Genomic DNA, 26,625 nt, shown 5'->3' with positions numbered 1-26,625 from the left:
TACGTTTTTTTTAAACTGGTGGATATTTGGACACACCATTAAAACGCTCTTTCAGTAATTTGAACGAACTGAGTAAACTGAGGGTATGGATTAACAAACTGGGGTAACAGACTATAGTAGATTGTTATATAGTTATGGATTAGTAATCTGAGGGAATGGCATATACACTCAGAATGTATGCGAGCATTTCAGTAGTGCGCGTGAGAAAATAATCTTGTGAATTATGTCCCTCCTGGGACCTCGTAGTAGAATGTGCCACAAAAGTCATACACTGATCAGTGTTACCACCCAGTGGCGTCTTTAGCTCCTTGCACCGGTTGAGGACACAACATCAAAAGGCAGACGTTTCGCTGTACTTTATTCGTCCATTTTCTATACTGCTCATCCTCAGGAGTCAATCGCACCTGGATTTGGAAAGAGGTTGGGCACTTTCGTGGGATGAATTTTGAATCTCCAATGAGCCTAATGTAATGTTTTACAGACCTGGGCGAAATTAGTACCCACAAAAAAAACTGACACCAGTACTCGGAGAACATAAAGTCTTTGTTCAAGGATGGTCTAAAAAGAGATTTAAACCTCTTTACGTAAAGGCAGCGACTTTGTCTCTGAATGTAGATTTGACTGTGATTTAAAAATGTTTTTACTCTTAAGCACATCCGATTTTTTATTAGCTATTATAATTTTTGTTTGTTTTTAAGTTTGAATTGCTGTTGCTTTAATTAACCCTTAATTTATAAATTTTACGAGGAAATAAAAGCATAAACTGATTTCAAAATGACTACGGATTGGTCTTTAAAAAGTTTGTCATAATTCCATCTAAAATACAAAAAGGCATGGTCAGAGTGAATGAATGTCAATAATGATCTTTAATGTCAATATATACAGAACTTGAAAGAAAAATAGAATCTTAAAAATCAAATGAAATAAATACAATATCATACAATTTCCACAATGTCTTTAAAAGAGATATCTATGGAATTTATGTTTTTTGATTCAGCCTCTCTGGTTTAACAGGTGCATTCCATTCCCCCAGAGAATTCCCAATACAGCTCCCACACGTGCTCTTCATCTTCAGAATCTTCACTGCACATATTAAGATACAATGGATGCAATCAATTGCAAATGTACTAGGTACAAACAGATCAAACAAATGTCAATAAATATTTATAAGGACTATTTTGATCCGTTTTTCAGTCTCATTTTCAAAGGTAGAGGTTTACTTGCCGAAATTTGGTGCTGATATTTTATCCATTTATAAAAAAATATAGATCATTGCGCATTTAAAGAAAACATTACCTCTCTGAAACAGATGCAGTCATAACCTTATGAGCAGAGGCCACTGTATTAGTTTAATCCAGGTGTACCCAAATAAATTAGCAAGTTAATATGTATATGTGCAACTAAGAACTTCTGTTGTCACCACACTGTTTCACATTCAGTTCAAGATACTTTGTCCACCTGCAGCCATTTTGTAACCTCTTTAGATACATTGTAAGCATCACAAACATGAATTAAAGGTTAACAAAATACAGCATCTTTCCACACATGCATTTATACTGCCAAAAGTCCTAGAACATGATTTTGATCTGTACGATTTAGCAATATGTCAAAAAGAAGCATTTTGCTTGTGGTAAGCTTCCAGTCAGCAAACAATTTGTGGTCATCTCTCAGTCAACATCATCTTGCCAGCACTCTCGCGCATGGACCTTTTACTCCATATTGTGGAGAAAAGAAGAGAGCAAATGCAATCAAGGAAGGAGAAAGAACCGAGGCAGATAGTATGGCAGAACATAGATGAAGAGCAGTGGGAGGGGGTCGGGGCACAGTTTAGCGAAGCAGCATTGTATCAGCCAATCACAGTGAAGGAAAACATCAGCTGGTGCGTTTCTTCCTGGAGAAGAAAGAATGAAAGGCGAGGAGGGCAAGTGCATATGAAAGCTGTGGAAATAAATACAAGTCTGTCTCCCCAGCAGTAACAGATACAAGTTTCTAGTCTTGCTTTTGAGCCCATGTCTTCGCATAGGAGCCTCATCAAGTGGGCATATGCACGGAGCCGTGCGTGTGTTTTGTCAAATAAATACGTTAAAAAGGGAGACGGTAGCTTTAACTGGCCACTTCTTCAGTCCGTATGAGTGAGGTCAAAATGGTAGCATAGGCTCCCTGTATGTTTATGTGATGTGGTTCTACATGTCTGTTGAGGTGAGTTTCTTCATGCTGCGTCGCTGGGCTAAACTGGATGCGGCCACAGGTTCTAGCACGGGCTGGCTTGTCTTCTGGCTCAGCGCTGAATAAGTGGCAGCCATGGCTCCCTGTAAGGAAAGGACATTAGACATTAGCTACTACTCACAAACACTTCTCTATATTTTGGAAAACACGTATCCAACTGCTCAATGCAGCTGGATAGATTATGAATAAAAAACACACACTTCCACAGAAATATGCAGGAGCAGTGGGTTCATTTAGGTGAGGATCTGTATAGAGTTGCAGATAAATCATTTTTATTTTCACCACTTGAGTCACTATGGCACTGATAAAACTGTTCAGCCCCTGATAAGAACGGTACCTGCCCTGTTAGTTTATTATCATGAATGAGAGAGAAGACTGCTTACCAACAAATAGATGAACATTCCACAAAAATGGTTGGCAGAGATGTGGGTTTAATTTAAGGAGCCGAATTACTGAGTTATAAATGGTCATTATGGCACACAACATCTCTAATGTCATGGTTATAGAGACCTTCACAGCCTACTTCACAATGATGTCACAATGTTAGCTGGAGGCAAAAGAAACTGACGGTAGCCAGGAGCAAACACTGCTACTGTTGCGTAGAAAAATGCCAAAGCCATATATATGCCGTCGCGGCGGGCGGGGGAATGCTCGCGAGTCGCCGAGCCTAACGTTGCCCGGCCAGCTGGCCGGCCGTTTCCCCCCATATATAAAAAAATAATTGTCCAACGGATTTACACGATTCACGAAAATAATACTTTCGACGGAAAAAAACACAGAAATCCGCGGAGCCGTGGAAAATTCTCATCCCTGAGGAGGCTTGGCCTAGATCAGTGAGAGGATGTTGCCCTCACCTTGACGAGGTGTGGTGCATCATGGCGTGTAAGCTGGAAGTGTGGAAGTGCATCTCTGCAGGAAATCCAGGAATGCTTTAGAACTTGCTCTGCTGTGTATCGCTGGTGGGGATCCACATGGAGCATGTGAGACAGGAGGTCCTGCAACACGTAAGCACACCCAGCTGCTTAAACAATCAGCCTTTAGAAAATGTTAGCACAAATAATACTAATAATAGAAACACACTGAATCCCTTACAGTAGTAACTTGTCGTACTTTAAACACTAAAACTACAAGTCAGATTATTATTTTAACTTGACCCATAAATGACACAAAGTGACATATTTACCAATGTAGTAGATGTCAGAGAGACCATGTTACCTTTGAGGTGTCTGACACAGTATCCCAGTTACCGCCTGTCAAAGAAAACTTTCCAGAGCCTATTCGAAGCAGAATCTCCTCTGGTGTGTCATTTGGCCCATTTGCAAACGGTGTGTACCTGACAAAAGGATTAATAAAGCATTAAGAACTTAATAAAAGCTATATTTAGAATCACGACTATTGTGTTCATAAACCCCAGGATGGGTTCTGTATGAGTGTCTTCAAATGGAGAACACTATGTATCCTGTTTCGGCCTTACCCAGCCAACATTGTATATAACAGAACTCCAAGACTCCATATATCACAGGCTGCATCATAACCTTGCCGCATTAGTACCTAAACACAAACGCATGTAAAGACAATCAGAGACTGAAGTATTTCAGATGTAAATTACTGACTTCCTCATCCACTGCATCCCATTAGACTACATTCTGAACAGCTCAAGTGGTAGTTCTCCTCTATCTGGCTCACCTCTGGAGCCACAAAGTTGGCGGTATAGCAAGGTGTGAGGAGTAGGCCGTTGCCCCCTCGAAGCTGCTTTGCAAAACCAAAGTCACAGATCCTGATTGAGTCTGGATTCCCAGAGTCGTCCATATACAGAATGTTGCTGGGCTTCAGGTCTCGGTGCACTACCTGACAAAGATGAGTTGAAAAGATTAGATGATTGGTGAGCTTGTCACAGCTTGATGTGTGTGTGTGTGTTTCCTCACCCCTTGACAGTGGAGGTAGTCAACAGTCTTAGTGATGGTGTAAAGCACGGCACTGGCCTCTCGCTCAGAGAAAAACTTCTGCCTGAGGATTTTGTCAAGCAGTTCTCCCCCCTTCATCAGCTCCGTCACCAGGTAAACATACCTGCCCTCATCGTACACCTGACACAATCACACGTAGCAAGTCCCTGTCACCATGTATGGCTAAGTATGACTTGTGTATGATGAAATACTAATACAACAAATATTGTACTGACATCCTTGAGAGTAATGATGTTAGGGTGTTGGCCGTATCTCATCAGGATTTCAATCTCCTCGGAGGGGTCCCTCTTACTTTTGTCTATAATCTGTGACATAGAAAAACAATCAAATAGTTTGCATTTCTATTATTGTTTCACGGGTGCCTGGTGAGATAATTTGAACAGTTGTGCTGCCCTCTGCTGGAAAGCTGGCCTTGTTCATCAGATTTACAAAAACAACAGAGGGCAGCATAAACCAAAACTGAACTTTAAGGGCCGGTTTAACCGAGGATACTTGAGGGTGAAAATGGCAAAATGTTCTAACGAATGTACCTTTTGCGGCACGTTGTACATGTGCTCCTTTTCATTTCATGCACGAAGCGCGTTGCAACACTCGCATTGAATTTTGTGCTCTGTGCCTGCATTGAACCACTGGAGAAGATTCGCTGGGTGAATGCCACAATAACATTGGGTATTGTTTGTAGGCGAGTGGGACTAGTAAATATCGCGTTTTGAAATTATTAAAAGGATCGCTGCAATATTTTGCATTTTATGGACAGTAACTAGTATGTTTTGTCAAGCTGTAGAGTGGCAAGGAAGATGTTTTGCTAATAGAATTCAATATATTGAAGCCGACCGACTGTTGTAATATTTGCTGCGGGCGTTTGAAGTTGACATAAGTAGAGATGTTCACATGAACTTTGAAGAACAATTGCAATTTTATGGGGAAAGTATTAATGAATCATTAATGAAATGAGTATTCATGAAAATATCACATTCAATTGTGTTTAGCCATGGCAGTGAATCTCCCAACTACTTACTGTAGGAGCACAAAACATGGAAAAAGATAAATATGCATCTTAACATCTTATATGACTAAAGTTGATGTCTGGCTGCAAAATATATTTTGGCAGTAGTTCAAATGTCAGTGAATGGTCACCTTCACAGCATAGTCCATGGCAGAGACTCGGTGTACACAGCGTTTACAAATGGAGTAGGAGCCAACTCCGATGTCCTCCTGCAGCTCGTATAGATCCAAAAACTTGGACCCCGCATGCATCTGAAAGAAAAGAGGTATTTACATCTCATTGGTTGGTGTATATGTGTTATCTAACTGTGATCAAAGGAAAATACTTTTTAGTGTCTTGTATCTAAACATGTCTGGAGTGCCTGCCCACTCAAAGTTTTGTGTCTTTCTTTGGCTTGTCTCTGGTCCAAAAGTATTTTTTATTCACCACAAAATATGTTTTCATAAAAAAGAAAAAAAGAAAAAGTAAACAAAAATCTGTACTTTTCACTGCAACAGTAACTTTGTCAACACCAGGCACACAACTGACAGCGAGGCATTGAGGAATATATAACTAAAGAAAAACAAATCGAAACTGGAAATGCATTGTGCCCGCGCATTTGTATATCCATTCACATCGGTTTACCTTCCTTTGCAGCATGTGTAAAAAAAAAAAAATGGAGCAATGTTGCATTGTACACCTCTTAAAAACTTCACAAATAAAAAATAAAACCAAAATAGATCATTCTCGATCATTGAAATCATGCCACAAACTTGTTATTACGACATCTGGGAACTTAGAAATTGTGAAAAAAATGCAAAACATGTCTACCGCAACACAATATTTTAATTTTGTAACTACAAACAGTACAAGTGCTATTCATTTTGATAAGAAACACAGTTTGATCAAATGTTAAATTTATTGTATTGGTGTACATTCACTGTCGAGTATTTAAATCCAAAACTCATTCATCAAAGCTGAATGGATTTATCATGCTTTATAATACACCTTATTTGGTTTTGTATTATGTATACATGACCTGTATCTAATTTCAATTATTGTTACTTATGTTTTTTTATGGAGTGGCATGGTGGAGCACTGGTTAGCAAGTTCGTCTCACAGTTCAGAGGTTGCGTGTTCGATTCCACCACCCTGTGTGGAACTTGCATGTTCTCCCTGTGCCTATGTGGGTTTTCTCAAGGTACTCTGGTTTCCTCCCACATTCCAAAAACATGCTTGGTAGGCCGATTGAGCACTGCAAAATTGGCCATAGGTGTGAGTGGGAGTGCGAATGGTTGTTCGTCTGTGTGCCCTGTGATTTGGCTGGCAACCAGTTCAGGGTGTCCCACGCCTTTGTGGTGTTCTCAAACCTCGAGACCCTTTTACGCAGCTATACAAGTGGGATTGAGTTTACCTGAACTATCGGGAGTATACTAAGGAGTGGGGAACTCTTGTTTTCATCCATCGGCGTTGGAGCAACAAAACTGAAGCCTTTGAAGAGCTGGTGGGCGTTTGCACTGGGAGGGATACCTGGGGAGTCTAAAAGAAACAAGTTGCATAAAAAAAAAAAAAAAGACTACGAATTCTAACACAATAAATTATGTAGTGACAAGTATAAACACAAAGCAGGATAGTTTTCAACCTAACAAGCTTAGACTGAGTGAGAGTGTATTTGTATATTTACCTTTAGGTGTCTTTGCAGTGAACTCTGGGTCGAAACAGAACGTGTCATCTGGTTTACCTGCCGCCGGCTTGAACGGGGGCTGTAGCTCTCTCCTGAACAGTTTCTGATGGGGGCCACATTTGTCCATTTTAGATATTAGGGATCAAACCCTTCCCATAGACTGTTTGTAATGTGTGGGCATACGTGAATTAGAAAAATTACAAGACAGGTGTCATAAGAAATAGGGTGTGTTAGGAAATATGTTCCGGACGTGCTCCGGTTCAGAAATTCAGAGCCTTGTTCAAAGCGGCGGTTTGGTTATTCGGAATGCACCAAAAATATACTGCCGGAGCAGGGGCTTCAGAGTGAATTTCCAAACATACTGTTGTTTTAAATCAACGCCCTTACGTGTTCATACGTGTGGAAGTGTACCCTTTAATTGACATGCTTATTAAATTATCATCCTGGAAATAAATTATTAGATGTTTAAATTTTTTTTGCATACCCCTGCCCCTTATTGAAAAATACTGGTTTTATGCATCATACAATCCTGTTTTGTAGATGTGCTGGTTTATCGTCTGGTCCATATTAAAGGGGAAATCTTGCCATTTTGGTTTAAAATATATATTTTGCTACACCAGTCCTGGAACCTTTCTGACACATCTGACACATGAAAGAAAGGCCAATATCCCTCGTTATTGAACTTGCTCCCATTCCTCTACAATGGTGTCCAGCCACCAGCAGCCTGCTGGCTAATGAACACTCATGCAGAGCTATTAGATCACACACAGCCAGAACTGGCCAAATGCCCAGATGCACACATACAGTGCTGGCACGGCCAAAATGAATGACAAAACTGAATGTTTGTGAAGTGTGAATCTTCAACAGAAGCTGCAGTTACATGTGTATTAGTGCGAGTAGGTGGGAAATGAAAAATGATTGTGTGTGTGTGTGTGTGTGCATGTGTGCCCACATTCCAGTCGATGGTGGAGAAAAAAGCATGCCGTTTGATCTCCTCCACACCGTCAGGTCCGGCCCCTTAAGACAAAGATCATATAAGCCTTCAGTAAAGCGGGCACGATGTAGCGGTACTCCTTAAACAGTATCAATACTTTCACAAGTTGTTCTTTGTGCAATATTCTGCACATAACTGAAGTAAATGCCAGCAGTTAAGTTCATGTTTGAAAAGAAGACTTTCTCCTTGAGCGCAAAAAATAGTCAGGTGTGGTAGTTTTATAGGTTGACCACTAAATTGCAAGATTACTTACCTAATCTGTTTGTTGGGTTACGTTTAAACAGCATCCTCAGCAAACTCTGGGCTTCTATACTAAGGAACTGAGGCATTCCTAACTTTGCTCTAAAGGGGGGGAAAAAAGAAAAAGGTAAATATGCCACCACTACACCACTGTCCAACGAAAACGGTTGACCTTTTGTCACCTAATTTTCCCTTAGGGTCGGGTGAAGCGCTACCATGTGTGATGTCTCCCCTCTTGTGGTGAACGGCATTATGACAACTTAAAACTGGTCCGGCACTGGCACAATGATCTAGGGGCCACTCTGATTGTGGCCAGGGCCACTAATTGCCCACTTAATAAGACAAATCTTTTACTAAAGATTTCAAATAATGGAAGCGACATTGCCTATCCACTATAATGGACTGCTCGTAACGTCGTCAACAGGTATAAAGGTGTTGGAGACCGCCATATGTAAAAGAGGATTTTGCACTTTAGGGCAGTTCTGATGATTTTTACCATTGAAAATCTGGAAGGGCAGCACAAATGAAATTTAAATTGATGGAATTAGAAAATAACAAAAATAAAATCTCTCTGATCATTTGGGGTAAACAAATAACTGCTGTTGTTTGAATCAATTAGTCACTCATGCATGCAATATGCCCATCTTGGGTAACACTGCATTTGAAACTTGGGATAACACGCCCAAACAAGTGCCCTGGGAGAGGCTGGTGCGCTGAATGACCCAGAGACAAAGTAATCCTAAATTAATAGGAGTTTTATCTTAAGTGATATCGCAAGATTCCATGACTGGCTTCAAATCAGATGATTCCATTTAGAACCTCAAAAATTGCATTGCTTTATAAACAATGTCATGATGATTTTGTTTTAAATGAGTGGAAAAGGTTCTTGCCGCTCCCTCTCATTTTTTGCTTGCAGAATATTGGCATAATTCCTCGTGGCGGTGAGCACCTGTCTTTCAAAAGCGGCACTAGAAAATGCTAAGTCAGTCATCGCAATTTGTCGGAAGCAGTTTTCTGTATTTTTGGACCCATACAGAGGGCTAATTCAGAGCAAAATACAAAAATGCCTGCAATGTGTGAGGCAATGATTACTGTTGACTGCAACTGTAATGCTATCAAAGCTTGGTCAAGATACCGCTGCATTAAAATTGGGGGTGTTCAGAAAATGAGAATTTGTGGCCACTTGACGTTCAGGATCAATTCTTTTCCATTTATTGTGAATTAATATCTGGTAGAAAAGTTATGCAACACTTGTGTTGGGAACACTAAATAGAACTGACATCATCTTATCATTGTTCATTGTTAGAGTTCTATTCGAGCAGTTGCATTAGTGTGTAACTCACTTGAGAATCATGTTCATGGTTTCATTGCGGTCTTTCCCTTGAAACGGTAACGTCCCCGTCAGCATCTCAAACTGCAAACATAAGAGAAAGCAAAAGCAATAAAATAAGTGTACAATAACTCAATGAGTCAAAACAAGTTAACTCTGCAAAACATCTTTGTTTTAAAGGCAGAACTGTGATTTTATTGTTCTTTTTTTTGTTTTGAAAAAGGGCATTTTGAGTCATTTGCTATTTGAGATTATCTTCTGTTGTGTGCTTTCACACTAATGTTCAATATTTGATGCTTTGGCAATTAATGACTACATGTTCTGGGGCCCTGGTTAGGAATTGACAAGTCTAGTTAAAGATCATGAGCTCATGTTTGCGTATTGAGGGAGCCCCCGTACCATTAGTACACCCAGTGACCACCAGTCGGCACTCTGTGTGTGTCCTCTCCTGTTGACCACCTCAGGGGCCATATACTCCACCGTACCACAGAAAGAATACGCCTTCTTGTCAGCATCCACTGACTCTTTGCTCAGGCCAAAGTCTGTACACAATGACATTCGATTATGTCTCATCGAAAAAAAACTCAATCATGACAGCCCCCACATAAATGTGTACAGGTTGTGACTATTTCCTTTTAAGAGCATTAAAAAATATTTTGTAAGGTAAAAGTGAAAAAACAGTGCACTAAATGACATTTTGAACATTTCTGTAAACAAGAATGTTTTCAAACTATTCTTATTTTGCGACATCCTACTTCCTAAATTCGCAGAGGATGCTTTGTTACACGGCTACACAGTGAAAAACATACCTGTTAACTTTACATGTCCAGCTTCATCAAGTAAGATACTGGGGGAAAGAGCACATTTTCCCATGATGGAAAGATACAAAACATTATTTTAACACAGTGAAAAGTGTTCATGACTGAAAATCCCCAGCTGAGGATTTTGTGCAAATCTTACTCTTGAATTTTGGGGCTTGAGGTTATGAGGTTCTAATGCAACAAAAACACTCTGTGAATCTTTATGAAATTAAAGGCTATGGTAAGTGCTAGTGTGTGAAAGTTCAGTGAGGTCTCGTACTTCTCTGGCTTGAGATCTCTGTAAACTATGCCCAAGTTGTGCAGGTGGTCAAGGGCCAGGGCCAGCTCTGCAAGGTAGAATTTCACATCTTCCTCTGTAAACATAACCTGTTAAGAACTAGACAGATTTACTTTCAGAACTCAGATGAGGACAATTGTGTGGCAAACAGATACATATGAGTGAGTACCAACAAGGCGAGGAGTATTATTGTCACAGACTGAACATTTGAAGAAGGTAACTGCATTCTTTTACATTGCCGGCAGCTCTAGCTTTGTTTCTGAGTGATGCTTTTACAAAAGCTCTGTCAGGAGAACAACCGTACGTCACTTAAGTTCCCATAGTGAAACCCCTTGAAAAGAGTTGATCAGGGCCATGAGCTGACAAGCAATTCATATTTGAAAAGCTGAAAGCATTTGCGTGTTTCACCAGGAATGCCACTCATACAATGATTAAATGTGAAGACGAACCAAGGAGACATGACTTGGCAGTTGATGAACATTAAACGTACGCCCATTTCACACTAGCAATCTTAGCAATTCCTTAGAGTTTGAAGAATATTTGTATTTTTCTATGTTGCTCTTCAAATAGAAATAAAAACATCAGATAGTAGAGCTTAAAGTAAAATAAGACGTAGAGCAACAGGACATACGTGTGCTTACCTCTTTGGATAAGCGAGTGAATACATCTCCTCCCCTGAGAAAGTCCAGTATTAAATACAGTTTCCCTTCCGTCTGAAAGGCTGCAGAGGCAAGGAAACACTCTAAATCACAAGCACACTATTGAACTATTACTTTGCACATACGCACAGCAAACACGTGTGCACTTACATCAACGTAAACATGGTGATAAGGTTATAGACAATTAAAACCTAATTTCTAAGTCCCAAAAGTAGCGTATTTTCCGGACTATAAATCACTTCGGAGTATAAGTCACACCAGCCATAAAATGCATAATAAAGAGGGAAAAAAAACCAAAAAGCATTTAAGTCGCACAGGGATATAAATTGCATTTTTGGGGGAACTTTATTTGACATAATCCAACACCAAGACATTTTAGCATAATCTTGACAAAAACTGACAGATTTCATTCAAAAACTATTCCTCAATCAAATGCACATTGTACACTGCTTACTGCAGGGCTATTGAAACCACTCTCCCTACATGCACTGTACATTGCATTACATGCAGAGATGATTCCTAGAAAATAGATTTTATTTAATTTTTATTACATATGATTATTTAATTTTTTATATTTTGAAGAAGAAGAGGTTCTCTTTTCACTTACAATTTTGAATGGGGCTTGGGTTGGTCTTTTCGGATGGGGATGCATTTCTTTTTTTTTTTGAATAGGTAGTGTTAGAGGAATGAATAATATTTAACACAACATCGTGTTATTGTTCTTCAATGCAAGTATTGAATGTTCAATAACATACTTCAACGAAACAAAATGTTTCTATTTTTACTTGAATATCACAACCTTCCAAAATTCCTCATTTTAACTGCCCATTACATTTACCAGAGCTTTTGGAAAGAAAACGAAACTACACAAAATAAAATATCAGAAAATGTCAGATTTGCACATCTTGAGACTGAAATGTTAGCCCATGAACAGGTTTTCCATTTTCTTACCGTAGTGCAATTTCACTATGAAGGGATGATTGACCTCCACTAAGATGTCTCTCTCCATCTTGGTGCGAACTCTGTCCCTGACTGTACACAGGAGTGCAGTCACGGATTAAACTTAACACTGACAACAACAGAACACACATTTTTGTGCTATGGGCTTTGTAAAAAGTCACATTACCTTTCAATGATGCCTTTTTTAGAACTTTCATTGCATATAATTGACTAGCATCTGGACCCACAATTTTTCTCACCAAAAATACCTGGTTTGGGAAGAACAATTTAGGATGATGAACAGAGCAATAGAGAGAGCGCGAGTGAGCTAGAGATTTGACTTGATGTGTTCTCACCTTGCCAAAAGAGCCCTGACCCAGGACCTTGAGGAGCTCAAACTGTGATGGATCTGCTTTCTCACAGCCCTCTTTTACGTGGTGAGTGATAGGAATCTCCTTGTATGTCCCTTCATCCTGCACACACAGGAACAAGTGAGCGAAACCAGTTTCACATATGCCAGTCTACATACATTGAGACCTTACTTACACAGTGCGTGTAACACTCTCCCTCCTCCATGGGCTCATCCATGATCTGATGTCCATTGACCTGCAGCCGCAAAAACAAATTAGATCATAGGAGTCCGAAAAAAAGCTAAACTCGAGGAAAGCTTGTGAATCCGTGCTTTCAACTGAACAGAACTGCGGCTCCAACACACCCACGTGAATGATGAGCAAATCAACAGATGAAAACGATGAGTCACATGCAATAACAGAGCTTTTTCACCAACATGAAGTTCTGTTTGTTGACAAACAGTATGGAATCCGTGCTCGAAAAGTGCACATCCTATACAGCAGCATAGCTCTCTTGTAATTACCAGTCTATAATTCCTGACCAGAGAGGACACAGCATGGCTCTTGTGATGCCTGGCATTTCCTATGTGGCCTCTTTCTAATGATGTCGCTCTGATACATGGTAATAACAACGCATTTATTATTAATGACTGACACCAGAGAACTGCGCTTTGTTTTTCTCAGACAAATATGTAAAACATAATGCAATGTAAATAACTTAAAAGCCAATCAAATGTGTACACAAATTTATAAACGTGTACATGTAAATGAAATTATTGTCAAGAGACAAGTGCTGCAGAGATTTTGCAGGTTTCACTTATGAAATGAAGCTTACTGCATGATGTATTCAGTCTAATGTGTTTGTGTGTGTTGAATTCCATCAAGCCTCTGAAGAGAGAGGATGAGTCATACCACTACGCAAGACCACTCAGTGGGTGGAGCCACTGACGTACACTCACTGACATCCACAGAACGGAGGCCAACAAATCACTTTCCAATTGGATTGAACTACAGAATGTTGTACTAGCTTTAACCTTTAAAATACACGAGATGAAAGAACTCTGAAGCAATCTATAACGCTGCAATATTAAAATGCAAGTCTCGGTGCATCTGTGGAGCCTGAAGTGTGACATGCTGGCTACAGCTAAAGCCAGGACATCATTCACACATGCATCTTCACTCCCACATCTGATGTGGCTCATCACAGCTTGTAACAAGAATGCAGCCTACACTTGCAGCATGGCAGGCCTTTTTCCTGCCATTTTCAAACATGGAATTGATCATTTTGAAAATACCAAGTCTTTTTGAACACGTTTGAATGTCTTCCACCATCCAAAACTGATGCAAAGTGGATTAGTTAAAGTGGCTAATCTACATGTTTACTTCATTGCTTTAGTCAGCTGTCAGTGTGCCTCATTTACAATACATTGCATCAGTGCCGTTTGTAAAAGGTATGCACAACTGACAAGCAGTGATTACACACATTTTTTGTTGTCAATATGCATCAAGACAGTGCTCTAGTGACTAGCTATTCTGTAAACAAAAACAGTGGAGTTCTGAAAATGCGTTTAGGTTTGACATATTGTACATGTGTTTTCAGAGCCTTTTTTTTTATTATTTAAATCTCTAACTCCTATCAAATCTGTCGCGTCTTTGTAACAGGAGGATGCTGTGGGTCCCAGGGTGACAACAATTGAGAATCACCCACGTTTTTTTATGTTATACTGGTTCCCAGTTTAGAAACGCAGCTTGAAACGGGTTGAAAGAACGCGACATATGGTTTTAATAACGCATACTTAGTAAATAATGTTAAGAAAAAAACAACAACATGCGTAAAAGTATGGTGTAAAATATTTTGTAAATTTACACCGGGAAGTTTATATGCAACAGCATCACTCTTTTTACTCGTGCTGGGAGCAACCCTGAGCGGTAACTTCAAAGATATTAACTTGCAAATATGTAAAAACACAATTTTTTTTTTTTATTGGATACAATAAGAGAGAAGAGAAAGTTACCTGATAGGGAACTGTCACTTCGCACACGAACTACATGCTAATGCTACATGCGGTAAGCTAGCACAGCAGCAAACTCCTCTTGAGAAGTATGACAACAAACGGTACAAGAAAACTGCGCGTCATTGTACTACGAGTCTGACATTGTCTCGAAATGCTTGGTTTTTTGGGGACGGGGGGGGGGGGGGCAGACGGGACATTTTTGCAACACAGAACGCCAGACGGCGGTGCAACAAAAATAAACATATTCCCAGCTGTTAGCATTAGCTAGTGTGTTAGCATGCATCGCGATGCGCTGCAGATCGTGACACGAATTGAACGTAACCTTTAACCAGGGCAAGCTACCTCAACTCGGCCACAAAGCCGAAACAATCTTGAGCAAGTAAAAATAAATAAACCCACCTCACTACTTCCGTTGTTTATCTCCATGTTGTGCCAGGATTCCTCTCCAAATCTAAGGCATCGTAGTCCACCTAGACTCACGCTCCAAAGTACATGTTGCCCCCACTGTAAAATCCCGGCTACTGAGCTCGGTCGTTCACGGGGGTGGGCGGGATGCGTGGCTGACCGTGGACCACTATCAGGGTGAGACTTTGGTGTCACTGCGTGGGTAGATGATGTCAATGATGGGACCATGCGCTCCGCAACGACACCGTTACCCCGCCATAGCCGCGAATATGGCGGCTACTGTGGTAACTGGTCAGTGAATGAGTTTCTTGACGTACTTGTGACGCAACTCAGTTAAGGATTTCCCCAATCCACCGCAAAGCACCGGATCGACATGACAGGATTCGCAAGCAAGGCTTAATGATCGACGCAAAACGTATCCCATCTGCTTTCTGTTGACAACAATCCATGATGATTCTGATCCCTGGGAGTTAACGCTGAATGTTGAAAATGCTGACCATCTCATGTCCTGGTGGAAAAAAATAAGAAGCTTAAAGCTCATCCACTTTCACTCGAGCTGTTTTTCTCCCAGATAACAGTCAAGGCAAAAGGATACGTCTCTTTCGGACCGGTCACAGCAAGCTCTTGGCCACAGAGACAATTTATCCCTGAAAAAAATGTTCCCCCCTCAATGCTTGTAATTTCACCAGTGAATGTCACGATTGAGATGTCAACGCTCTTTTGTGCTACACTGACATGAACAAAATACGATATATAGTACAACTCTACTGTATATTTGTAAGAAACAATCACGTCAGGTGGAAGTTCTTTTATTTTTTTTGTGACTTGGCCAGAGAAAGGGAAATGATGTGCAATAAAAAATGAATTGAATGAGCCAAGCTTCAATCCACAGGCACTGGACACCGAGGATGTGTTTGTAATGATGAATGGCTAGCAACTCCAGTTTAAAATAAATTTCCGTGTAGCATCTACAAATAATTGTTTGTGTAGAAGTTCTCATTGCCCATTTTCTTGCACTCCTTGCATTTTCTCCTCTGATGCAGAGGGCTCTGTAACTTTATTGTCTTTAATGTTCCTCAATGGGGAGCCTTTATTTGCCAGGTCCTGCGTGTGTTCAACACCACTTGTCATGGTAATACAATGGTTGGAGGACTTTTCTTCAGACACAACATCAGGCAATGTTCCTCTGTCCTTGGTCATGTCCCACACCTGGTCCGAAAGCTGAGGTAGACTGGCGATGAGTTCCTGAACAAACAATCAGTAAAACCATAAAGAAAACACTTGACACTTTCAGGTTGGTATTGCAATTAAACCTACTACTATTGAATGTACCTGCTGTTTCTCCACATCTTTACTTCTCACAGCACAAAGCAGCCTCTTGGTGAAGCTTGCAAGGTCCAGGTATTTTTGTTTTTGGTTCTCTAGCTCATTCTCCAAGAACTGCACTTCCTCATGCTGAAAAGTTTAAAAAACAACACTATTTCAGCTGAAGTTACACCAGTTACCAACACGAGGCACTTTCATTTTTGTCGCGGGCCGCATTGTCGTCAGTTTCCTTCGGAGGGCCATTAAGACTGTCAACCCTAATCAATGTATGAATGTCTCCTGTTATGTACAGTATAAGCACAACAAACTGAATAGTAAGAACTGTTCAAAGAGAGTAGTAAGAACTGTTCACATTTTTAAAAAGATAATACAAATTGCGAGAAACATCTTTATTTTCAAGTGAAGACAATTTGCAGTTTTAGTATAGTACACAAAGTCAATGCACGATTTGTCTTTACGGGCCAAATATACTTAAACTGCGAGCCAGAGAATAACAAGGCACATGCATGCAATGTGTGTCCTCACCTTGAATTCAAGTAGGCTTTGCATCTGCTCTAAATCTAAGGGCATCATTTCCCCCTCGTCGCAGTCTTCCTCTTCATCCCCATCAGTCACTTCAACTTTCTATTAAACAAATGTACGTATGTCATCAGCACATTGTGCTATAATGATTTACTATGCATCAACAATATTATAAAAGTTTTCGCACCTATGAATAATGACGGAATTTAGTTCTTCATCGTTTCAACAAAAATGCCACACAAGAACATTAAAGCACAAAACATAAGTCAACAATAACTTCCCACATAAAACATAAAATGACCCTTGGCCCTATATAAACAAAATTGTTAACGGAAGAAAACCCCCACAGTGGTCAGTGAAATAACTTGAAACTGACCAACAATTTTGCCCTTGTGTGTATCTGCCGGTATTTATTAACTAACAAGTAACGGGCCTAATACTTTCTGAAAATTGCATAACTTTAACAGACCAATCTCTCTTGCCTTAACTTGTACTCTGGCAAGATGAAAATGAATGTAGTTATTCAAAAGTGAATATATTGTCATCAGCGTGCTTACGATAAAACATAAAACTGACTCAAGAAGCACACCAAGTCTGCATATGAAGATCGAACCAAGATAGTGTAAAAATTACAGAATTGATAAAGAGTCGCTATGGAGCAAGAATTGGAGTACCACATTATTAGCCAGCAGCGCAGCACCAGTCACATTTGTTCCGTTTTCATCTCTCTGGTGTGAGTCAATGGTGCTATCTGGAGGTGAGAGCTTTGCATTAAGACTGAGTTCCACAATTCAAAGAGAGATAAACCATGCGAGTGTTGCATCCGAGTCCCCACCTTCAGAGAGGCAGAGAGATACCCCATCATTCAAGTCATCTCTGAGGTCAGGTGTTCCGAGGCAATCTTCTTCAGGGCTAAACGCCACCGGAGAGTCACCTCTGGGGGAGTTCGTGTTTGTGAATACAGCAGGCCCACCTTTAGGCGGTGGTATTTCAATACCCATGAGACGGAATTTCCTTCGTCTGTTGCTGATCCATGTCTGCCAGCCAGGGACAAAGCAAAGATACGGTGGTATGTGACAAAGATGTATTTGCAGTACGTATGTATTTATCTCAAATTGCAATTGTCTCAAGTACTAGACACCAGGAAAAGAAAGACACCTTACATTTGGGTTTAACCAGAATTGTTTTTACCTTAACGATTTCAGTGTCTACATTGAGCTGGTTTGCTGCGGCAGTGATCTTTTCCTTGCACACTGAGCCCAGGCTGGTCATGCCCCTTTCCCAGAAGCGTTTCAGTTGAATGATATCCCCATCACTGAATTGGGTGCGATCCTGCAACTGAACACACAATGTGCACAAAGATGCTGAGCACATTCTGTTACTAGACAAGAGCCCAGAAAACATCCTGAGGAGATCAGCCATTGAACCACCATGCTTTACATCAGGGTAGTTCAATAAAAAAGAGGAGGTTAGTATAATGCTACATCTTTTTGAAGCACACCAAAAAGTTTTCTTTTGTAACTTGATGAGAACTGACACAAACAATGTAAAAAAAAAAAAAGCATTTTCCATACATGAGCAGTGAAAGGAAAGCGAGAAACTCAACATGTACAGGGGAAACATGTTTCAGCAAGGATGAAATTGAAACATAGACAAAAATTAAACACTGGTCAACAAATATTTTCCAAACATTTAATCAGTTATGCAAGAAAACTTTTCAACATGTGCTACTTCAGAAAATACCTTCGTTTTTTGTCCACCACATCAGGTTTTCATAGTACCAACAATAATATTATGTAAAATAGTAATATATTTATTAGTAATATTTATTAAGTGTAGCCCTGATAAATTTAATTTGTGAGTAAAATGTGGATTATTTTCCCTGTCATTAGCTACAAATTTACTGCATAGTAAAATTCATATTGTGCAAGCTTTTATAGATCAAACTTAAAACCATGCAAATAATATCTCAATATCCTGATGTGCTAAAAAAGAAAAAAAAAAAGTAAGCGTTTTTTAAACCCATCCATCCATCTATCCATCCATTTTCTATATTGCTTGTCCCCACAGGGGTCGTGGGTGTGCTGGAGCCTATCCCAGCAGTCATTGGGCAGTGGGCGGGGGACACCCTGAACTGGTTGCCAGCCAATCGCAGGGCAAGTTTTTTAAACCCGTGTGAAAAATGCTTTCTAGGACACATTAAGCCATCCCTGATTAAAAGTCACTGTTGATCAGTGAAGTTTTAACTCCATTGCAAACAAAGAAAAAAGAATTTACCGCATCTCTGTGCAAAAAGTGTGGTTACTGTTGACAAGTATTACCGAGAAGCAGTGCTGAATACTTGTTCATTCACTTGTTTCTTGATCAGAGTAGGTACAGTAAATACTTCTCCCTTCATGTAAAATGTTGAAAAACAATTACACTATTCTCAACAGTATTGTTTCCTTTCACATAGATAGAGATTACTGGTCATGTGAATCAAACCTGAACAGCAGAGTTGTACATGTAAAAAAAATCTGTCTTTACAAAAAATAATGCTCAGTTTGCTTGGTATTGTTAATGAGGTTAAGAATGTAGAAGGACTTGTCAGCAACAGCTTAGATCTTCCAATTATTATTAACATACTTGTGGTGTATTGTTACTACTGTGACAACTAGGTGGTGCTGCTGCAATGTAGTTGAGGAATAGGTCGTGAGCAAAGTCAAGCGATAATCGAACCTAAGATGCCGTCTCAGCCTCTTACTACATAAGTGAGTTGTTAAACCACAGTACTAAAACTAACAGTTCGGTACAATTCAACCTTATTGCAACCACAACACATTTTTCAGGCAATACATACGTATCTCTTAAACTGACAATCAAACTTGAGCATTATTGTTTTTGTTAAGGACATTTTTTGTATTAGACAGCTCATAGATTACTGTACTCCTACAAATAGTGACCGAAGTTGCTACTCAAATGCAGATAAAGGAAGGTATCAATTACAGCAGGGATTGGGTGGGCGTTATTTGATAGCCTTAATGAGAGTGCTTTTAAATCTGTCAAAAAGACAACGTGAAATTGGATCATTTTGCTCCAAACCCCTGATAATCTTGCCATGACACCCGAGTTGGGACTCACTGATCTATTGTACAATGGTTTAAGAAATGTATTGAACACTGTAGGTTTGGACCTAAATTCTACAACCCAGTTTCTGAGTAATATCACACAATTATAGTCTAGTGGTGCTCCGATCGAAGAGCCATTGCCGATTATAGAAAATGAGCACCTCGCAGTTTAATGTGTTTCAAAGCTTGCAGTCAATTAGAGACCAGCTAGTGCAAAGTCTTGCATTGTCTCCCCTTTCCTTAACTCTGCACATTAAAGACCAAACCACTAATTGAATGGTAATATATTTTTGTGCATTTTCTGCAAAGTCAATTTGAGATAATGTATTGTTTTTGTATAATACAGGGATGAAAAATTTGAATAGAATGTTTTTTTTTTCAGGTTGATTCATCAATGACCAAAAAAAAAAGAGATGAATCAATATTAAAAAATGACCATTAGTGAGCAGCTTTAATTTTTTTTTTAAATGTACAGATAATTCACATGATTGATATCTCTATCGGGTGATCTCACTCATGGATAATTGGTATCTGACTCCTCAGCATAAAACCCTAACCCACCCTTCATGGTATACAGTATATGCAGTCGTGTTCAGAATAATAGACAATTGACATATCATGGAAAATCCACTTTTTTAGTTTTTAAATACATTTTATTGTGCACTTGGAGTCTACAGGATTGTAAAATATTTAATCTAATCCAGGTGCTGCAGAGATGCTTTCATAATATGTTAGGGATATATGTTTTACTCCGTTCAGTTGTATCGATTTTCTATTACGTTTATCCATTACGTCACAGTTTTTGGGGCGGCACTACCAAACAAGGTAATGGGTGTGGCCAAAGGTTTTCGCAAATTCGCCATCTTTATTACTGGGAGAGACTTTTGTAGTCCAAACAACTCAAGGAGGCCCAAGTAGAGAGATCAAAATGTTTCATTATTGGATGCATTAATTCACACAACTCATTACACCATCCCCTTGCATCAGAACCTCAAAGAAGTGCCTGGTTAAGTTTCATTTTTCAGGATGAAGTTCCCACATCTGTGGGCAAAGTCCTGCCTGTCTGAACAAAGCACTTCAAGAATGAGTGTTTAAGAAATCTCGTCAGTATAGAGGACAAAATGATTTTGACTTTGTTTCATTGACAGTTCTATTCCTTCAATCAATGGAAACGACGGATACAGTAATACGGTACGCTTGAGATGACACAAAAATAAACTATATTTCACTTTCATATTATTGAGTGTGGCGGCTCGGTTGGCGCACTGGGTAGCACGTCCGCCTCACAGTTAGGAGGGTGCGGGTTCGGTTTCCACCTCCGGCCCTCCCTCTGTGGAGTTTGCATGTTCTCCCCGGGCCCGCGTGGGTTTTCTCCGGGCACTCCGGTTTCCTCCCACATCCCAAAAACATGCTTGGTAGGCCGATTGGAGACTCCAAATTGTCCCTAGGTGTGAGTGCGAGTGCAAATGGTTGTTTGTCTCTGTGTGCCCTGCGATTGGCTGGCAACCGGTTCAGGGTGTCCCCCGCCTACTGCCCGATGACGGCTGGGATAGGCTCCAGCACACCCGCGACCCCCGTGGGGATTAAGCGGTTCAGAAAATGGATGGATGGATGGGTTATTGAGTGTCTGTTATGCCCTCGTTTTCATAGCATTATCATCAGTCTTTCTGCTGATTTTAGTGCTAAGCGCTCTGTTTTCACTTCTTGTGGCTGTATTTTGAGTAGTTGTATCAGATAAATTGCATCGAAGGTGCTGTTTTATTCTTGGGAAACACAATAATGTGTTAAATGCATTTGTTAGCTTCTTGCTAACGCTAGCGCTGACATTAGTTTACTTCTTGACTGCAGTGCTTGTTTACAAGACGTGTTCATAAATATTGTGAGGGGATTTATTTTGTTACGTGTTATGTATAGTTGTATAAACAAGTCTTCTGCTGTTGACATCTTTTAATCAATCAAAAGGTTTGTGGTGCAAGTAAATGCTACTTCCGCTAAAAAGAAAATTACAAATATGTCTGACCGGAAAGGGAGGTGCACATTTGCGGGCTGGAGGGAGCAAGGTGTTAAGTATCTCATTTGCATTTAAGACCGCACCAAAATGACTTGCTCTGAGCCGCTCCTCAGAAAAGGGGTAAAAGAGGGGCCTATAATGCTATGGTGACTAGGAATTCAGAGAAAAGCTTCGTTGTTCCACTTTATAGACTGAATGAGTAAAATGTAAAAATAAAAAAGGATTTATAACCATGATATGCCAGCATTAAGATTTCGTCACATCTGAAAGTCAACCAACTTGTGACACCTTTAGGCTGTTCTTCTACTCCAAGATTCTTTAACGACATTCCACAATTCAATCACATTTCTTGGTTTTGCTTAACAAACTGTTTTTGTTTTTTTAATGTTGCCTCAAGTTTTCAATTGGATTTAGGTCCAGGGAACGGCAGGCCACTCCAAAATGTGAATTTTGCTGGTTTGGAACTAGGGCCAGACAATAATTCAATTTCGATATACGTATATCGCAATAGACACCGGGTCAATAACAATAGAAATTGTATTCAATATAATATAGATAAAAAATTCAGGAAACAAACTCAGACAGAAAAATACTAAAAACATGGATTCATCTTTTGAGTCACATCACATTTCTATTATTCTGAACACGACTGTGTTTGTGTGTATGTGTGTGTGTGTGCGTGTATATATACATACATGCACACATACACACAATATGTGGTCACTATTTGAGGAACTATGCTATACCTAATTAAGTGTCCATTGAGTGCATGTTGCACTCTTTGCACTGAATTTGGCACAATAGAACTCACTGTTCTTTTTCTGGAGTTGCTGACAACCCAAGTGGCGGCACTGACTGAAGTCTAGAAACAAAGACAAACCCAATCAGAGTCAGGCTTTCAAGTCACACAGCTTGACGACGTCGTAGAACCTTTCCTACCTGAGAGCTGTCATCCCCAGACAGCGAGGTTTGTGTGAAGGAGTAGCTGCCTTGATGAGTTGAGTTGCTCTTGAGCAGCAGATTTTGGGAGTGGGCAATGGTCAAAGCAGGGCTCCCTTTTAGCAAAGACATCGTCTGCTCCTGATGCATGTTATTCTGAGCAGCCATATTGGCCAGTTCTTCTTCCCTCTGCCACTCATCTTCTTCATCTGCGGTTTCCATGGCAATGGAGATGTTATGACTGGTATCCAAAGTGCGTAAAACTGGCCTCTGCATCTCCTGGGCACTTAAAGTACAACCTAGTCCAGCCTTAATTCTGCTGCCCTCACCCTTGTCCGCATAAGTGAACACCTGCTGGATGCAGGGTGTGTGCTCTGAGGTAGGACTTGAGTTTTGGAGAGGAAGGGCCAGACGGGTCTTGTGTGGAGCAAGGGGTGGTGGTGGTGGTTGCGGATTAGTCTCAGATCTGGGCTGAAGCAGAGCCTGGGGCTGAGGGGAAGAGGACCATGTCTGAGTCTGTGCAGTACCAAATGTTTGGGTCCGGTTGGGAGGTAGGCTTCCTACCCCTGCAGTCAATCCTATGTCCCTGACGGGCACACTTGATTTCATGTCCCTTCCAGCAGTATAGACCAGAGATGCAGAAGAAGACGTGAGGGAAGGCAAATTCTGAGAGAGTGACACAAGCTTGGAGTGAAGAGATGAGGAGTTGCTGTTGGTTCTGCTCTGCATAGCCTGGCTGACTAAAGAGCAAGGAGGGAGTGCTGAGAGCTCAGTCTCTGACTGTATGGGGCCTGTGGGTTTTGGCCGAGAGCGAGGGTTGGAGTTCTGGGAGTAGAGACTTGTGTGAAGGACGTCATTATTATTGTTGTTCCCACTGCTCAGAGAAGAGGGAGAAGAAGCAGAGGCGGAGGATGTGGGGAGAAGGTGTGCGCGATTATGTATATTCCGCACGGCAGCAAGTTCTGCTGGGAGCAATGTTGCTGCAGAGAGACCATGATTGGACATAGCTCCATGAGCCAGCGGATGATTGGACAACAGTCCCCCAGCAAGTCCATGACTCGGTAAGGAATGAGACAAGCCTCCATTTTGGTCTCCCTTGGAGGCAAGTTTCCTTCTTTTGTTACCGACCCATGTCTATAGGGAGAAGTACAATTCAATCAGTCATATGAAACACCATTGCAGAAACTAAGTTACATGAAGGCACTCAAAGAAAACTGGTTGCCATCTCAATATCCTTACCCGGACAACACTGAAGTCTAGTTTGGCCTCCTGAGCACATTGCAGTATTAGCTGGAAGCAAGCCTTGCTTTGATTGGTCATTCCATTATCATAGTAACGCTCCAGGATCATCTGCTGTTCCACTGTGAATACCGACCGCAGGTTCATCTAGGAAGCCATCACAGACAGTGATGTCGCAAAGCAACCAGTCCATCCATCTAGGAAACCCGAGTACATAGTAAAACCCACACATGCACAGGGAGAACATTGAAGCTCCGCACAGGAAGGCTGGAGCCTAGATTCGAACCCACAACCTCTGCACTGTGAAGCGGACATGCTAACTAATCGAACACAATGCTGTCCACTGGTACACTTAATGGGTAATTCACTTTCACTTTTTTGTGGACTCCATTTTATAGCCAACAAGACATTTTTATACCTGCCATTCTAACATGGGCCATATTTGCCAACACCCCCAATACAGGCGGAAGACTCCCAAATTTCAACCCTATCCCCCGCATAACTCCCGCTCAGTCGTTTCACCCGCTAATCTCCCGATTTTACATTAAAGTAAACAGTTTACATTGCAGGGGATGTGACATGACACAGCTCCTCTTTGTCAAGAGAGAGACTGCCAGTGTGGTCATCAGACAGCTCTTTCACTTTTTTCTTTGTTCAAAATTGTATATGCCGTTAATGATTTTTTTTTTTTTTTACGGTAAACTGCGTAATAAATACTGCATAGTAAATGCACTCCACTTTGATCTCTTTATTTTTTTTGCCTGATCTGGTACTCATTTCATAACATAAAACTACTCAGTCATCAACGGTAAACAGAGTAATTTATTATGTTCCTTCCTGTGGTAAATACAAGGCCAAAAAAATCAGAAACCTGGCAAAGAAACTTTGGGCTGATACGCAAAAAACTCCCCTTTTCCACAATAAAGTATGAAATGCTAATTTAGCCAAGTGAACGTTGGTTTCTCATAGGTAGGTGCCAGTAACCTCTGTAAAAGGGGTTTGTGTTAAGAACATTATTATTAGTGATTATTATTGCATGAAAGCAGCAAAAGCATTAATACTTACAGCCTGGAGGCCACGTCTGTGTGGCCATGAATCCATGCTGCTGTTGGAGTGGAAAGGAGCTGCCATGCCGATCACAGCAAAACATCCGAGGCTTTACGTTGTCACCATCTCGTCTCTCCACATCTTCTCCTCTCAGTGCACCCGACGCACTGTTGAGAAATGGGATGGGACCAAAGCAGAGAACTTGAAAAGTTACTAGTTTCATCGCTAAATTACCCCCCCCCCCCCTAAAAAAAAAAGTAGTCCCCGTCCATCCCTTACTCCCAACAGAACAAAATCAAGTAGTTGTCCCCATGCGGTTATGACTGATGCTTTCCAGAGTATCAGCAGAAAGGTACTGCACAACAACAGAACTTAAGTAAACCCATCTCAGGCGGTTAAACGAACACACGCACCAAAAGCCACATGGACTGTTGCACGACCAATAAGCATCCAGCGGCTTTATTTTGCCAGGCGATCTGCGAATAGGGAAACGTAACAGAGATAATTAGCAACGCCACTTGGCACTTGCGCGAGGATTAAGAAACAAACCTCCCACCCAGGGAGCGTGTATCTATAGTTTGCCACGTACGGGCACATAGAAAACAAATCCAGTAACCGGCACGCAGGCACGGGATCATTAAACGTAGCCTGAAGGCCCGAGCGGCCATGTCTGTACCAGCAGACGCGAGCTAGCATTAGCAAAGCTTTCCCAAAAGGACAGCTGCAGCTCAACTTTTCCTTCAAAGCCGAGATTTCCTGTGCCTCACCGCTGCCATTTGACTGACCCTGGCTTCGAGCAAATAGCAACAAAAACCTGGCGGGACAACTAAGCGAAAAGTAAAATTATGTGCATACTTGCTGTGTCGAATTCAGACGAAGCTCCTAAATTCAAGCAGATTTCTTTCCCACGGACCCCGTTGCTAGACAATGAAATCAGACCGTCCGATCATCAATTCTAATCATGATTGTGACGTATCGACGTAAGGGGGCCAATGGGAACGCGAGATCATCGTTGACATCCGGAGAGGGCTGAAAACTGAGCAGCGATGCCCCGCCCCTCGTTGACTTTGTGGAGAAAGGAGCCTTGGAAGGAGGACGAGGATCAGCGACACAGGCGCTTATCTTTTCTTTCAATGTCCATATTAACATATTATTTTGAAGACAGTGTAGGTCCAAGTTTGGTGCAGGTTCAAATCATTAATGCATTATTGTTTGTCGTAACGGCTCATGTATTTGGCAATGCTTTTAACAACTTGTACTTTTATCACATATCTGAGTTTGTTTTCATAAAACATTAGACATATTTAGCCTTTTCCAGAGGAGTGGCCATTTTTGGGGAGATTTATTTCACTTCTTTTGGCTGTTCCCGTTAGGGGTCGCCACAGCAGATCAATCGTTTCCATCTCACTCTGTCCCCTGTATCTTGCTCTGGCACACCAACATCCTGCATGTCATCCCTCACCACATCCTTAAACTTGCTCTTTGGCCTCCCTCTTCTCCTTCTGCCTGGTGGCTCCATCCTCAGCATCCTTCTCCCGATGTACC

The 26,625-nt window shown here is 40.9% G+C and overlaps 2 protein-coding genes across 4 annotated transcripts; both read right to left on the bottom strand.

Moving 5' to 3' along the window:
• Positions 1-847: 847 nt before the first annotated feature.
• rps6kal (ribosomal protein S6 kinase a, like) lies at positions 848-15,190 on the bottom strand. Its single transcript, XM_037261917.1, has 22 exons — positions 14,884-15,190; positions 12,666-12,725; positions 12,476-12,592; positions 12,307-12,388; positions 12,132-12,212; positions 11,163-11,242; positions 10,504-10,610; positions 10,233-10,270; positions 9,823-9,965; positions 9,437-9,507; positions 8,107-8,195; positions 7,812-7,876; positions 6,860-6,962; positions 6,590-6,714; positions 5,328-5,447; positions 4,406-4,495; positions 4,152-4,310; positions 3,913-4,074; positions 3,701-3,777; positions 3,442-3,559; positions 3,081-3,221; positions 848-2,309 (listed from the first exon to the last, which is right to left on the bottom strand). The coding sequence occupies exons 1-22, from the start codon at positions 15,115-15,117 to the stop codon at positions 2,184-2,186; spliced, it is 2,388 nt and encodes a 795-aa protein (XP_037117812.1). The 5' UTR covers positions 15,118-15,190; the 3' UTR covers positions 848-2,183.
• A 492-nt stretch (positions 15,191-15,682) lies between these two features.
• On the bottom strand, positions 15,683-26,077 carry hdx (highly divergent homeobox). Of its 3 annotated transcripts, none has more exons than XM_037262079.1 (11): positions 25,936-26,077; positions 25,099-25,247; positions 24,034-24,180; positions 22,795-23,928; positions 22,667-22,717; positions 17,929-18,075; positions 17,573-17,774; positions 17,412-17,488; positions 16,741-16,839; positions 16,222-16,344; positions 15,683-16,134 (listed from the first exon to the last, which is right to left on the bottom strand). In XM_037262079.1, exons 2-11 carry the CDS (start codon positions 25,162-25,164, stop codon positions 15,886-15,888), a joined length of 2,295 nt encoding a protein of 764 aa, XP_037117974.1. In that variant the 5' UTR covers positions 25,165-25,247; positions 25,936-26,077; the 3' UTR covers positions 15,683-15,885. The 3 variants fall into 3 exon arrangements, 2 of the variants coding, with proteins under 2 accessions (XP_037117974.1, XP_037117975.1); XM_037262080.1 differs by having other exon boundaries at positions 17,415-17,488; XR_005099126.1 differs by lacking the exon at positions 15,683-16,134 and having other exon boundaries at positions 16,295-16,344; positions 16,741-17,108; positions 17,371-17,488.
• Positions 26,078-26,625: the final 548 nt, after the last annotated feature.

Source organism: Syngnathus acus, chromosome 10 (assembly GCF_901709675.1).
Source record: "Syngnathus acus chromosome 10, fSynAcu1.2, whole genome shotgun sequence".
NCBI classification, from domain to species: Eukaryota; Metazoa; Chordata; class Actinopteri; order Syngnathiformes; family Syngnathidae; genus Syngnathus; species Syngnathus acus.
The sequence above is the reverse complement of the archived record's forward strand: the minus strand, read 5'-3'. Positions and strand labels throughout refer to the sequence as shown.